Source organism: Astatotilapia calliptera, chromosome 15 (assembly GCF_964374335.1).
Source record: "Astatotilapia calliptera chromosome 15, fAstCal68.1, whole genome shotgun sequence".
NCBI lineage: Eukaryota > Metazoa > Chordata > Actinopteri > Cichliformes > Cichlidae > Astatotilapia > Astatotilapia calliptera.
Genome location: NC_137436.1, coordinates 21478212 through 21493201, shown reverse-complemented (window position 1 = coordinate 21493201; position 14990 = coordinate 21478212). Strand labels below are relative to the sequence as shown.

General features: G+C 40.3%; 1 protein-coding gene across 1 annotated transcript in view; it reads right to left on the bottom strand.

Moving 5' to 3' along the window:
• LOC113006846 (plasminogen-like) overlaps positions 1–14990 on the bottom strand; it is a 21392-nt gene extending 6402 nt beyond the window's left edge. The window contains exons 1-16 of the mRNA XM_026143055.2: positions 14833–14990; positions 12390–12525; positions 10772–10878; positions 10350–10464; positions 10126–10265; positions 9763–9883; positions 9540–9658; positions 8520–8682; positions 7607–7731; positions 7350–7509; positions 6206–6387; positions 5954–6102; positions 5760–5853; positions 2767–2881; positions 2087–2161; positions 1850–1990 (exon numbers count right to left, since the gene is read on the bottom strand). Of these exons, the coding sequence (XP_025998840.2) occupies positions 1850–1990; positions 2087–2161; positions 2767–2881; positions 5760–5853; positions 5954–6102; positions 6206–6387; positions 7350–7509; positions 7607–7731; positions 8520–8682; positions 9540–9658; positions 9763–9883; positions 10126–10265; positions 10350–10464; positions 10772–10878; positions 12390–12525; positions 14833–14881 (1991 nt within the window). The 5' untranslated portion in view covers positions 14882–14990. The remainder of the gene's footprint in view (positions 1–1849; positions 1991–2086; positions 2162–2766; positions 2882–5759; positions 5854–5953; positions 6103–6205; positions 6388–7349; positions 7510–7606; positions 7732–8519; positions 8683–9539; positions 9659–9762; positions 9884–10125; positions 10266–10349; positions 10465–10771; positions 10879–12389; positions 12526–14832) is intronic.

Below are 14990 nucleotides of genomic sequence, written 5' to 3'. Positions count from 1 at the left end.
TCCGCACGGACGGCCCCCGGAACTGTTCGACCATGGACTTCTGTGCCGTCGGCCTCCGGGCCGGCCCCCTGATCACATGAACTATGATTTTCTGGACCGTCGGCCTCCGGGCCGGCCCCCTGATCACATGAACTATGATTTTCTGGACCGTCACCCTCCGGGTCGGCCCCCTGAGGAGTCATGAACTGTTCCCTGCGCTCCTGTGATTTTGATGGACGTTTTGTTTTGGGTTTTTTTGGCCTTGTTTCTGAGTGCAGTCAGTTGCCCATAGACATTGCCTGATGTATGCTAATGACTAAATAGAGTGCACCTGTGTGTAATCTAATGTCAGTACAAATACAGCTGCTCTGTGACAGCCTCAGAGGTTGTCTAAGAGAATATTGGGAGCAGCAACACCATGAAGTCCAAAGAACACACCAGACAGGTCAGGGATAAAGTTGTTGAGAAATTTAAAGCAGGCTTAGGCTACAAAAAGATTTCCCAAGCCTTGAACATCCCACGGAGCACTATTCAAGCGATCATTCAGAAATGGAAGGCGTATGGCACAACTGTAAACCTACCAAGACAAGGCCGTCCACCTAAACTCACAGGCCGAACAAGGAGAGCGCTGATCGGAAATGCAGCCAAGAGGCCCATGGTGACTCTGGACGAGCTGCAGAGATCTACAGCTCAGGTGGGGGAATCTGTCCATAGGACAACTATTAGTCGTGCACTGCACAAAGTTGGCCTTTATGGAAGAGTGGCAAGAAGAAAGCCATTGTTAACAGAAAACCACAAGAAGTCTCGTTTGCAGTTTGCCTCAAGCCATGTGGGGGACACAGCAAACATGTGGAAGAAGGTGCTCTGGTCAGATGAGACCAAAATGGAACTTTTTGGCCAAAATGCAAAACGCTATGTGTGGAGGAAAACTAACACTGCACATCACTCTGAACACACCATCCCCACTGTCAAATATGGTGGTGGCAACATCATGCTCTGGGGTGCTTCTCTTCAGCAGGGACAGGGAAGCTGGTCAGAGTTGATGGGAAGATGGATGGAGCCAAATACAGGGCAATCTTGGAAGAAAACCTCTTGGAGTCTGCAAAAGACTTGAGACTGGGGCGGAGGTTCACCTTCCAGCAGGACAACGACCCTAAACATAAAGCCAGGGCAACAATGGAAAGGTTTAAAACAAAACATATCCATGTGTTAGAATGGCCCAGGAAAAGTCCAGATCTAAATCCAATCAAGAATCTGTGGCAAGATCTAAAAACTGCTGTTCACGAACGCTGTCCATCTAATCTGACTGAGCTGGAGCTGTTTTGCAAAGAAGAATGGGCAAGAATTTCAGTCTGTAGATGTGCAAAGCTGGTAGAGACATACCCTAAAAGACTGGCAGCTGTAATTGCAGCAAAAGGTGGTTCTACAAAGTATTCACTCAGGGGGCTGAATAATTACACACACCCCACTTTGCAGTTATTTATTTGTAAAAAATGTTTGGAATCATGTATGATTTTCGTTCCTCTTCTCACGTGTACACCACTTTGTATTGGTCTTTCACGTGGAATTCCAATCAAATTGATTCATGTTTGTGGCTGTAATGTGGGATGGTAATTCCACTAAGACAAAAAAATATTGCACAGAATAAGGAAAGACTGAGATATTGCACATGTCACATTATGACATTTAATCATTAAATAATCTTGGACTAGTCTGTTTCTACAGTTATGCTTACATGCTTACAGTTATATATGTTGTGTCCAGTGACCAAATTTATGGATGAATTTGACTGATCCAGTTTTCCAATTGCTGTAGTATTTAACACAATTTCTATTTGTAGTTGATCAGGGATAATTAGACCTATACTGACCTCTCTAGTTTGAGCAAAGCAATGTCCGCTCCATTTGGTTCCTTCACTATTTTCTCAAGTCTCCTCTCTTGCTTTGATACCTCATTGGCGAGTTCTGTGTGGACACCCAGGAGTACCTTATAGGATGAAGGGCGGCTTGACCTGTATTGTATAACATGTAGAAACATAGGCACTAATTATTTAGGATTTGAGTTTGCAGAATTTGATTTTAGGTTTCAATGGTGGCTCTCTTCTGACCTCTCAAGGCAGTGAGTAGCAGTCACGACCCACTGAGGATGGATCAGTGTTCCTCCACAAAAATGGATTCCCGTACTGGTAGAAAAACAGACATTTAGTTCAAAATGTACAGATGAACTGTAACAGCTTGCTTCAAAAAATACAGATATTAAGAGGCAACAATGGTAAAACAGTGAACTGACAAATAAAAAAAATTATCAGACAACTGATATAAATCATCTCTAATTTTCTGCTTCTAAATCTAAGGTTATTGTATTCATCATGCAAGGTACACCATGTTTGGTTAGACACCACATTTCATCTTGTTACCTTGTCCATCAGTAACACTGTGAAGAATCTTGGAGTCATTTTTGACACACTCATTAAACAAATACGTAGGACTGCCTTCCTGCATTTACACAATATCTCTAAAATTAGAAATATCTTGTCTCAGAATGATGGTAAAAAACTAGTTCATGTATATAATACTTTTAGTCTGAATTTTAATAATTCATTTTTATTATTAGTCAGACCTAATACCTCAGTAAAAACAAAATCAACTAAACAAAAAACAAGTGAACAAAAAAAAACTTGTGTATATTTTTCGATCAAAATAATTTAAATTTCTGGATAACTCTACATATCTGTTAGGGAAATTCAGAGTATTTTAAAAATGTAACTCTTTGGTGTTATATCCTTACATGGTCCGGAGACTGATTTGCCAGGGCCACGAGTGAGGCTTCGATACACAGCCGCCGACAATACGACCAAAACAGCGTTTTGGTTTGACAACTGGCGTTCCACATTCCAGTCCAGCTGCAAGGTAATGATTTATTGTCATGAATTCTCACAAGCCCAGTGAAGCAAAAAAAGACAAAGTTAGCTTCAAGTTTTGAGGAATTAATTAATAGACAGAAGTCTTAACACCCTTGTCAGCCACAGGAAAATTGAACGGACAAAAAAAAAATTCTGTTGAAACTGAAAGAGTTGACAAGAGTTATTACCAGTGATGGGAATAACGACGTTACTAACAGCATTACTTTTTTCAGCAACGAGTAATCTAACGAATTACTATTTCTATCGTTACAACACTGTTACCGTTACTAACAACAAAATGCAGTGCGGTCGCGTTACTATTTTTCAACAAACAGACGGTTGAAGCTGTGTTCAGCTTACCGCATCTTATATCAGTTGCACGGAAGTAGCAATCTGGGCGCTACAGCTTTAAGCAACTGCGCGCTCCTGCGGACAGCAATCACTTTCTGCTCGACGATCACTTTTTGGTACACCTGGAGCTAAGCAGGTGTTTGACTGAGGAAGAATAAAGTAGTCGTGGTAAGCCAATCACATGACCACTTCAAGATGACAAAGCAACAAGGTGATATATACCTGTTTTTAATTATATTGATAGGCCATGTAAAACCAGAGTCATGATAAATAATATATACTCGGCGTTTTTCCTGAATAGTTTCGTCACATTTACTCTCTAAGCACAGAGCTAGCAAGCACTCTGTGCTTATGACCAAAACAAAACAAAAAAACAAAAAAAACCCTGCCCTTTTGTGTTGATCGACCAATCAAAAAATGATATGGCAACATGACATTTGGTTGTTTAGGAAGACGGGGCATTTTAGGAGTGACGGCGAGAGAGAGAGAGAGAGAGAGAGAGAAAGAAAGTAGAAAAAGAGAGAGAGCGAGTTTTGAGATGTGAGAGATTTGTGACATTTAGCGTGTTTGGAGTGTGTAGTTAATGTGTTGTCTTGTGTAGTTAGTGTGTAGTGTTGTGGATAGATTTGTGTTGTGTGTCAGAACAATGAGGTGACTGCTGTCTGCAGGTGTCAGGCTGTGATGTTCTCCTTTATAGTGGACAGAATTTACTTTTTAGGAGTGGCACAAATAATTTGTGTGGTATCTTATTGAATGCAGAACGCCTGATTGTTCTGTAAATAGTTTGAAATGGTTATAAAAAAGAGGGTAAAAGCTAAATGGCTGCAAATAACTTGTGGTTTGTGTTAACCCTCTCCAGGCAGACGTTGCAGATTTGCAACAGTTAAGACCTAACAACCTGATTACCCCACATACATATTTTATGAGTTTTTTTACTCAGAAGTACCACTGCAGGACAGGAAACTGTGACGGCCTCAGAGGTTGTCTAAGAGAATATTGGGAGCAACAACACCATGAAGTCCAAAGAACACACCAGACAGATCAGGGATAAAGTTATTGAGAAATTTAAAGCTTAGGCTACAAAAAGATTTCCCAAGCCTTGAACAGCACTGTTCAAGCGATCATTCAGAAATGGAAGGAGTATGGCACAACTGTAAACCTACCAAGACAAGGCCGTCCACCTAAGCTCACAGGCCGAACAAGGAGAGCGCTGATCGGAAATGCAGCCAAGAGGCCCATGGTGACTCTGGACGAGCTGCAGAGATCTACAGCTCAGGTGGGGGAATCTGTCCATAGGACAACTATTAGTCGTGCACTGCACAAAGTTGGCCTTTATGGAAGAGTGGCAAGAAGAAAGCCATTGTTAACAGAAAACCACAAGAAGTCCTGTTTGCAGTTTGCCACAAGCCATGTGGGGGACACAGCAAACATGTGGAAGAAGGTGCTCTGGTCAGATGAGACCAAAATGTAACTTTTTGGCCAAAATGCAAAACGCTATGTGTGGAGGAAAACTAACACTGCACATCACTCTGAACACACCATCCCCACTGTCAAATATGGTGGTGGCAACATCATGCTCTGGGGTGCTTCTCTTCAGCAGGGACAGGGAAGCTGGTCAGAGTTGATGGGAAGATGGATGGAGCCAAATACAGGGCAATCTTGGAAGAAAACCTCTTGGAGTCTGCAAAAGACTTGAGACTGGGGCGGAGGTTCACCTTCCAGCAGGACAACGACCCTAAACATAAAGCCAGGGCAACAATGGAAAGGTTTAAAACAAAACATATCCATGTGTTAGAATGGCCCAGTCAAAGTCCAGATCTAAATCCAATCGAGAATCTATGGCAAGATCTGAAAACTGCTGTTCACAAACGCTGTCCATCTAATCTGACTGAGCTGGAGCTGTTTTGCAAAGAAGAATGGGCAAGGATTTCAGCCTCTAGATGTGCAAAGCTGGTAGAGACAAACCCTAAAAGACTGGCAGCTGTAATTGCAGCAAAAGGTGGTTCTACAAAGTATTGACTCAGGGGGCTGAATAATTACACACACCCCACTTTGCAGTTATTTATTTGTAAAAAATGTTTGGAATCATGTATGATTTTCGTTCCACTTCTCACGTGTACACCACTTTGTGTTGGTCTTTCACGTGGAATTCCAATCAAATTGATTCATGTTTGTGGCTGTAATGTGACAAAATGTGGAGAAGTTCAAGGGGGCCGAATACTTTTGAAAGCCACTGTATGTGCGTGTATGTTTGCAGGTGCATGTATAACTTGTACATATCTTTCTTATGTAAATGTAAATTTGTCTGTTATTGTGTAAATACTTACGCTATTGTGTACTCCACACACATGGAGAGATGCCAAACTGCTTTTCATTGTTCTTGTAACAGTGACAATAAAAAGCTATTCTATTCTAACTTGGCCAACACTGGTTATCACTGCAGTCTGCAGTTGTGACTGAGCAACTGTAGAGTCACAGTGATGGAGTATTATTGCGAATACAAATAAAATATACTGAATATACAAACCACAGTCGGAGATCTGGCAGTAATCCCATTTTTTGTTTCTGTCTGTAGTGTAGCACCATGGTCCATTCACATCACCGTCTGGGTTTCTGCAGCTCTGAGAGTGGACAGAGGGGGAGAGTTAGATGGCTAGAGAAAAAAACAAAGAGTTCTGCCCTTTCCCCAAAGTGTTTATATAGCAACACCCACACACTTACATTGCCTTCCAGACCTTTGTTGGCGTGAGTCTCTGGAGTGAAGCTGCTGTGTTCGTGAGGAGTCTGAGCGCTCCACGCCTGGCAGGTCACACCCAGCACAGTAACAGAAGTTGGACCTCGGTATGTTTCTCCATTTCCAGTCTTGCAGTCTAAAACAGCAGCAGAGAACCAGGAAAAGTGAAAGAACTGACAAAAAAACTGACAAGCAAGCAAAATGTTGGCAAATCCACATTTTTAAAAAAGTTGATTTACCTCTTTCTGCTGGTGTCTGGGTGTTAGTGGAGGGCTCCTGTGGTTGAGGACGAGTGGTTCCTGAAGGTTTTGTAGGGCATTTCTCCAAGTTGCAGTACTCCCAGCGAACTGTGGGGTCTGTAGTGTAACACCAAGGAGCTTGATCTCCATCAGGGTTCCTGCACCAATTTCTACGGAGGTCTCTGTTGAAAGGTAGATCTGGAACATTAGGATATCGACCCACAAAACAACATACTTTTTTTCTCCTGGAGTCAAACCTCAGGAGGACTATAAATCTCTGCTGGCTCATTTATCATATAACAAATCAACTGGCACATCATGCTTAGAACAAATATTAGCCTTTGTAGCCTTTCTAGCTGCTACTTTTTTTTTACGAGTATTTGTCATCAGTATATTTTGACCTACAACACCGTAGGTGTTCAGAACAGTTTTGTCTATGGTTCTTAAGTAAGTTGAAGAAAAAAGTTATAAAATTAAAGATAAACAGAACAAAATGATTTGCAAAAATGAATCCCAATCCAGATAAGTTCAATATTTTATTTATAATAGGACATAGAAAACACACTGAATATTTAAACTGAGACATTTTTCTATTTCGTGAAACAAAACAACTCACTTCAAATGTATCAGGACCAACATGGAAAAGCAAGTGGTAGAAATTGTGGCACAACTTAAGGATAATATTCCTTGAGTAAAATTGTGAAGACTTTCAATATTTCATCATCTATAGTAGATAACATTATCAAAATATTTAGAGAATCTGGAGAATCCCTGTTTATAAAAGGCAAGGCCAGATAAGGGACCTCCTGGCTTGTTATCAGCACTCAGTTCAAAGGCCTGCATTTCTGATGGTGTCGGGGTAAATCAGTGCCTATGGAATTGGCACCTTGCACATCTGGAAAGGAGAGATTTCACCAACATTTTGTGCATCAAGAAATGAAGACTTTGCCAAAGAAGACCCAGGGCTATTGAGTAGCTAGAATCCTTAGCATTCCTCTCCCAAAAGTCCAAGTAAAGTACAATAATTAATCTCTAGACAAATTGTGGATTGTTTTGTCATTATGCAGTAGGCTTCTCAAAAATGTTAGGACGCTCTTCTGCATGTATAGAATTCTGCTGTGTATAAAATGTATTTGATCCTTACGCATTTGGGAAGGCCTCTGGAGTTTTTTCATGTCTGTGAGGAGTCATGGAGCTCCATCTCTGACATTTTTTCCCACTGATGGTCTCTGATGTTATGCCCCGATAACTGAAACCATTCCCTTCATAGCAGTTTTCTGCATCTGGGGGGATCACTGGATCATCTGCAGCAAAAGGTAAAGAAAGGAAGAACATTCCTGGCTACATTTTGAGAAGATGAAGCTGACTTTAAAAGAAGGAATAAGTTGACTAATATTATACCTGGTGCAGCTTCATTCCCACACCGTGTCACATTGCAGTACTCCCAGCGAGTGTCAGGGTCAGTTGTGTAGCACCAGGGCCTCCTTTCATTGTCAGGGTTGCGACAGTAGTTATTGTCTAGACCTCTGACAAAGATAAACATAGAAAAACACAAAAATGCGTGATCATCTTTCAGATTTCATGTGATACTTTTACCAGGGTCCTTAAACCAAAAACAGGTTATTGAGTAAGAGTCAACAATAGACATTCTTCTTTTTTTTCTTTTTAGTACAAGCACAGTGGTCATACTCCATAGTTCTGAGTATTGTGCTGAGTGCTGAGTATTTGATATACAGGATGACTGTTCCTCTCTCAGCAGCATGCTTTCTGTAGCAACATCCCATTTACAGTGCTCTTTCACAGCATGAAGCCATACTGCTGCTGACTGATCCTCGACTCTCTTTTCTTAACCTAGCACTTTCCCATAGCTTCATGAAATGGCTGATCAACCTTGCACCACTCCAGCTGCTACAGCTCTGCCCATAGTCCTTGTTCTTAAAAATTAGTACCAGTAAACATCTTCATTCCTCAGGCATCATTTTACCCTCGATCATTTGAGTTAAACAATCTGGTTAAAAACTAATCTGCCTTCTCACCCTAGGCCTCTCCATACCTCAATAGATATCTGGACTAAATGCCTTTCCACTCTTTATCCTCTTTCATAGCTGCCTTCATTTCTTTGTTTCTATTTCTCTGCACTTCCTTATTCACTTACTGCCCTCTTCTCTCTCATTTTCTACCTTTATCATGTGGATCATGAAGTTCTACAATAGATCTAAAAGCTATTAATGAAAAAGTTGAACTGTGCCACTAATATTTTGTTTACCATATTAAATCACTAAAGGCTGACACTGGTTTCAGGTTTAGCTCTTACTTGCAGGGATAGTTTTGTGGAGTTCGGTTGTGTATTTGTGGCGTCTGAGCCGACCAGCTCTGGCACGTTTTGCCAGTCTCCGTAACAGCAATTGTTCCTCGGTATGCTAAACCTTCATTGGTGACACAGTCCACCTCTGGGATGATGGTGGGAGGTTCAGTAGCTGAGAAAAGAAGACAAGATGGATTGTATAGAGAAGTCATAAAAAAAGATGTCAAACATCTGCACTCTCTTTATTATCTGTAAAAAGCATGTTTTAAACTCGATTCTGAAAGATGCTATAAAAACTGTTTATTGTTTTTACATATTTAAATTCTTTTTCTGTTATATTTCCACTGACTTGTACTTTTAAAGCTGGTGGGTTCTTGCAGTGGGTGATGTTGCTTTGAGCAGAAATATTCATTCAACATGGATTTCTGAATGCTTTGTTTACATTGTTGTCTAGAAACTGCAGGTGCATTTGAGGTTTACATCAAAGAAGGAAACCCCTATTAAATGGTGGAAATTTCAGTTGTATTTAAATTGATTTTCTGAAATAAATGAAACGAATATGAAATTAATATTGAGCCAGTTTTGATTGGTTCTGTACAGGAAATGGGATTAAACAGGCAGTCCCCTAGGTATACAACAGTGCATTATGTTGATTGTTAAGAGAAAAAATTTTTCAATCACATGGCAGCAACACAAAGCATTTAAGCATACAGATATGATCAGTGTGACCTACTGAAGTTCAAACTAATGATCAAACTTTTTTTTTTCTGAACATGTCGATCTCCTTATGATCACAGTGTACACTTCTTATCATGGTTGCTTCCAGCAAGATAACACACCATGTTACAAAGCTCAAATAATTACAGACTGGTTTCTTAAAGCTAATAAGGAGTTAGCTACATAAATGGCCTCAACAGCTATCAAATGTCAATGCAATAGAGACCTGTGGGGTCTGGCAACAAACATCAGTGGTGCACCAAATTTTCCAATATTGTGAAATTCTTATCCTCATTAAACGTGAGGACTTACTGCAGCGCGGTATGGAGCAGAAGTCCCACCGTTTGGATGAGCTAGTGGTGAAGCACCATGGTCGGGGATCTCCATCTGGGTTTCTGCAGTAGTTCTCCTCCAGATACTTTAGTGGAAGACTCAACAAAGCATAAATAGAAGTATTTAAGCTTTAGCGTAGCTTCTGGAAAATGTTTTCAATGTCCACAACAAGCTCACTGAAGTGTTGCTCATGTTGTCTTACGTGCTAGGATTGTAGCCATGGTTGTGAGGTTTCTGGGAGTCCCAGCGTTGGCAGGTGAAGCCATTTTCAGTGGTGGAGATTTTTCCTCTGTAATTCTCACCATTGCAGACCATACATTCCTCTGTGAAGGAAAAACACTGATTTATCTGAAATATCATAGCATGATAATTACCGTTCTTCCATATTGCATATCAGTATTTCAGAACATTGTGTAGTGCCTAGATTGCACATATTAGCTACATTAGATAATTTAAAAACCAAATGGCGATTGTTGAAAGAGAAATGGCTGCTAGAGGACAATTAGACATGTATGTTGGCGAAATAAAACAAAACAAAACAAACACAGAGATTTATTAATCTTACCAGAGCAGCTGGGTACGTTGCAGTGCTCCCAGCGGGTGTTAGCATCAGTAGTGTAACACCACGGTCCATTGCTGTCCCCATCAGGGTTTCTGCAGAAATTGGAGTCCAGATCTGCTAGTGGGTTGCTCTGCGGCATGAAACTGCAGCAGAAACATTATGAAACGTTTTAACAAAGGCATAAAAGGATATGAAATGATGATGCAAAATCAAACGCAAACACACACTTTGGCCTGTGTGGGTAGTTTGAGTCCCATCTTTGACAGATCTTTCCTGAGTTTGTTCTGGACTTTGTTCCTCTGTAATCTCTTCCTATTCCATTTACACACTCCAGAAGATATGCTAGAAAAGAAAAGAAAAGAAAAGACTAGAAATAGATTTATTGATGTTTATCACGCATTATCTATAGTAAAAAATGTATCTGATCTGAGTTCTGTGATGTTTTATGAAACTAAATTAAATTACAGCAGTGTTTAACTTTCAGTCCTCTACTGTGTTTATAACATTAACTACAATGTCAACAAAAAGAATTGGAAACAAAAAACATGTAAACTAGAATAGACTAGTCACTGTAGCTGACAGAAAGGACAACATGAAAACAGAAGCTTTAGTGTTAGTTTTAGTCATAGAGAAAAATTTGGATCATTACCATTTTTTTCATATAAAGCTGTGCTGCTTCTGCGAAAGACACTGTCTGTTTTAGAGTTTGCTGCTGTTGTCAAACACTCTTGGTCCTTTTCATTATAGACAAAAGACCTGTGAGGAAAAAAATGAGGTGTTGTTTGATTTCTTGCAAGTTGCTATACAAATCTAAGTTAAGTACACATTAGGAGTTGAGGTGGCCACTGGAACATACATGGACAAGGATTGATAACATGGTATTAATAGAAAGCTATTAATACCATGCTATTAAAGCTATATTACTACAAGAGAAGCTGTTATCAAAGCTTGAGATCCAGAGTCTACAGTACAATGGGAAAAGCAGTGAGCAGTATGGAAATATTGAGCCAACCCTCGTAGAAGAGAGCAGTGAATCCAAACTAAATGTTGCCCAGCCACCTGCAACGGCAGATGCATCTACTGAAATGAGAAAATATGTAGCCAAGGTAGCCACCCAAGCAAAAGCACGAGTCTCCTGGTTAACAGTCCCATCAGAGAAGATGCTTGCAGATGTGATGTTATGACATTGCTTTATACCCCATCCCCACCATCAGCATCACTGATTATGGGGATGATGAGCTCATATACACTGCCACAGTAATCTTAGAAGCACCTGCATAAAAGATCAAGGATGCAAGTAGAGGAAGTCTCCAGTGGAGAAAAAAAAGAAGCCAATCCAGGACGTACTCCCAACTACAAGAGAATAACAACATGGGCCAGACCCACCCAGAGTTGAAACTGAACAATACTGAAAAAACATCTGTGAGAAAGAGGTGCCACACCACACCAATGCCAAGTGGCTGGTGGACCTACAGTAACACCAGACCACAGCAACTTTCCACAGACATACGGAAGCTCCTCTCAAGCATCATAGCAACTAAACTGAGTAGAAACATGAGTCAATACACAAGAATAGCTCAGAAAGGCATTGGAAATACAACAGACAGCAGAAGCATCAGCTCCTGGTCTATAGAGCTGCAACACAGGACTTTACAACTACGCAGACCACCCTGAACGCCGCCTGGATTGACAACCTACAAACTCAATTCTTCACACAACCATATTAGAGTGCCTGCACTGTACAAGGCATAATGGTAGGAATAAGATCCCAGTCAAAAACACATACGGCTTACTGGTCATCAGATCCCCAGTGTGAAAAATACACTGGCCACACAAGGCAATAGATGCAGCTGATGTCGAGAAACAAAAACTCCACGCAGTGCATGGGGGTGTCCACCTTGCATTGTGAGGCACCTTCAGGTTCTACAAGCAGTGGAAAGAGTGTAAGGATCAATGAGTTTCAGAGCCACAACCTGAATCATGGAGCATCCACAAATACAGCTGAAGATAGATGATGATGAGGAACAGTTGTGATAGATGTGGCAATACCAGTGCAGAGCAACATCAGGAAGAAGAAGCACAAGAAAACTGAAAACCACCAGGAGCTAAAGGAACAACTGGAGCAGATGTGGAGGGTAAAATGCGGCCCTATGGATAATGGCAGGAGTAGGAGCTAAAACTGGAAAAAAAAATTTATTTGCATATACATAACATTCTATATATGTGCAGCATTTTGATCCACAGAACGAAATGAGATGTGAACTTACTTGCATGTGAAAGATGTTTCGGTGTCACATTTGGTGGCACACTCAGCCACAGTGTTAACTGAATACGCTCGTTTATTCAGTGAGATAATCCATGCACCTTCAGTTTTGGAGTAGCCTTCCACGTCATTGCCACCAACTGCAATCAATCACATCCAAACCCCCCCCCAAAAAATCAGTTACATCATTTATCAATGTTTTCTTTGTTGTGTGGCTCAAAGATGAGTAAAACTTGACTTCACATTTCGTTTTTTAAAATATAAAACAAAAGAATCTATCTATTATATTATATTCAATTTGTATCTCGATGATCTTTCTGTTGTGTAAAATGAATGTAAGACTGCATGTATGGTGGGTAACCTTCTTATTAATCATTTAATGTATACTGATGATTTGGCCCATTTTGTTTCCCTACAGTGCTGGTTTTGTCATGGTCTTCGTGCCTGCCCGGTCGGCCCCACAAGGCTACATTTGCTGTTTCTGTTCTCTCCCTCTCTGCCTGGGCGGAGCTCACTGTGGGCTCCTGCCCTTGGCACACACACCTGACAACAATCACCTGTCATCACCGGGAGCACTATTTGAGGCTGGAACACAGATCCTCTCGTCGCTGGATGATTGTACTACTGACGTTAGTGTTCTCACAGCTCCTGTGGACTTGTGCTTCATAATTCATAATTCGTGATTTGTGATTAGTTGGTGACTTTCCTTCTCTTCTGCCTCAGATCTCCCCCCCCCCCCCCCCCCGGACCTGCGACCTCCCTGCCGTGTGAACGTGTGTGAGTGTGAGCAAAGAAGACGTGAGCGAGTGTGAGAGAGCTACCCTGTGATTCCCCAGAGTTTTGGATCCCTTCACTGTACATATATTGCACTGGCACTGTAAATAAACTACACCTTGGAGACATCTAACCGCTCTGCGTTTGAGTCCCTGTAACCAGATCGTGACAGGTTTGAAGCAGGGACTTAGAGTGTGTGCTAGTTATAGTCCCCAGTATAATACTGCTTTTAACCCTAAAAAGAGTGAGTTATTGTGATTGCTACAACACCGTCTGTGATGATGATGTGAACTTAAAACAGTGTTTTAAGTTGCACATGTAAGCTAATAATAACAACAACTATTATTATTATTATTATTAAGATACAACAAAATAATATAAAAAACCTTTTTGTGTATTCAGTTATTATTCAGTCAGGTCTTTGGGATTTAAGCTTTTTCACTGTCATAGGCTGTAGGCAGTGGACTCTGGAGTCATAGAAATGTTAGCTAGACTTACATGTATAAAGGAGTAAAAGGAAAAAATATAATCATTCTGTTGGACACATAAATTAAATCTTTGCCTATTAACTCATTAAACTAACATAAAAATGAATGCAGTACACTTAGGAACACATTTTAGGAAATCTGCTAAATTTGGGAAATTAGCAATAACACAAGGAAACATAAGGGTGGAAGAGAACAAAACCAGCATCTCGAAAGCTCAACATTTCTTATTTGTTAGATCAATATAAAACCCAAAGTGCAAGTCACCTTTAGACTCCCACATCAAGAGTGCTATTGGACTTATCGTCTGTTGCTATTAGATACATTTCATTACAAATCTAGCAGTTCTCATAACAGCAAAATACAAATGCTGTCAGACTTAATTTTAGATAAAGGTTTTGGTTTTTTTTTTCCACCTTGCGCAGCAGCTAAATAATATTAATACTAAACAGTGATCTAACATGACTAACTGTCCTTTTTGTTATGTACCCAAATGTTATATTTTAAAAGAGAGTATATATTCATTGTCAATAAGCAGGTTTTGTCCAGTCAGTCAGTCAAGGTTGCTGATTAGAGGGTTTATCGGGAAATCGTGTAGCCAAACAATCCATTTTACGTCATCTGACTAAAAGGAACCAGTGTACAGGCTACAAAATTATTACAAAGTCATCCTTGACACTAATTACACAACTTTTTGAGTCTTTATAAACTAAATTACACAGAATTACCTGCAATTACTTTAATGTAAACTTACATTTATCAAATTCAATTAATTATTCAAGTCTTGAACAACAGTATAGCTTTGAATGTGCTGACGTGGTCTGTCACGACCTGTTTAGACCAACAAGTTTTCCATTATTTAAACTAAATGTAAACCAAAATGTAAATGTAAAAAACAACAACTTCATTGCACTGCCTGATCTTATTCCAAAAACCCACATTTAAACAAATTCTGTATTAATTTGGATTAGACCTGCTTTAACTAATGAGGATATATTTTTCTACTTTGGCTGAGTTATTTTTATTCTTCGTCATCTGAAAGAGGAAAAAGTGCTAGTCAGTCATTGTCCTGTGCTGTAAGGGTTTAGACCTCAAACCCTTGTTTATCTTTTAAATGTAAGAAAACAGAGCTAAACAAATAACAAGAAAAATCATCTTTACATGCCCTATAGTAGTTGTACTACTTACCAGTGGAGATCAAGGCTCCCAGGAGGAAAGCTGCTGTGTACAGGCCCATGGTGAGACCCAAAAACTAGCAGTTCATCATCGACTAACTCAAAGAGACACCTTGTGGTATATTATTGGGCTTCTTTTAGCATGTCGGGGGGAAAAATAGGGCAATTCAA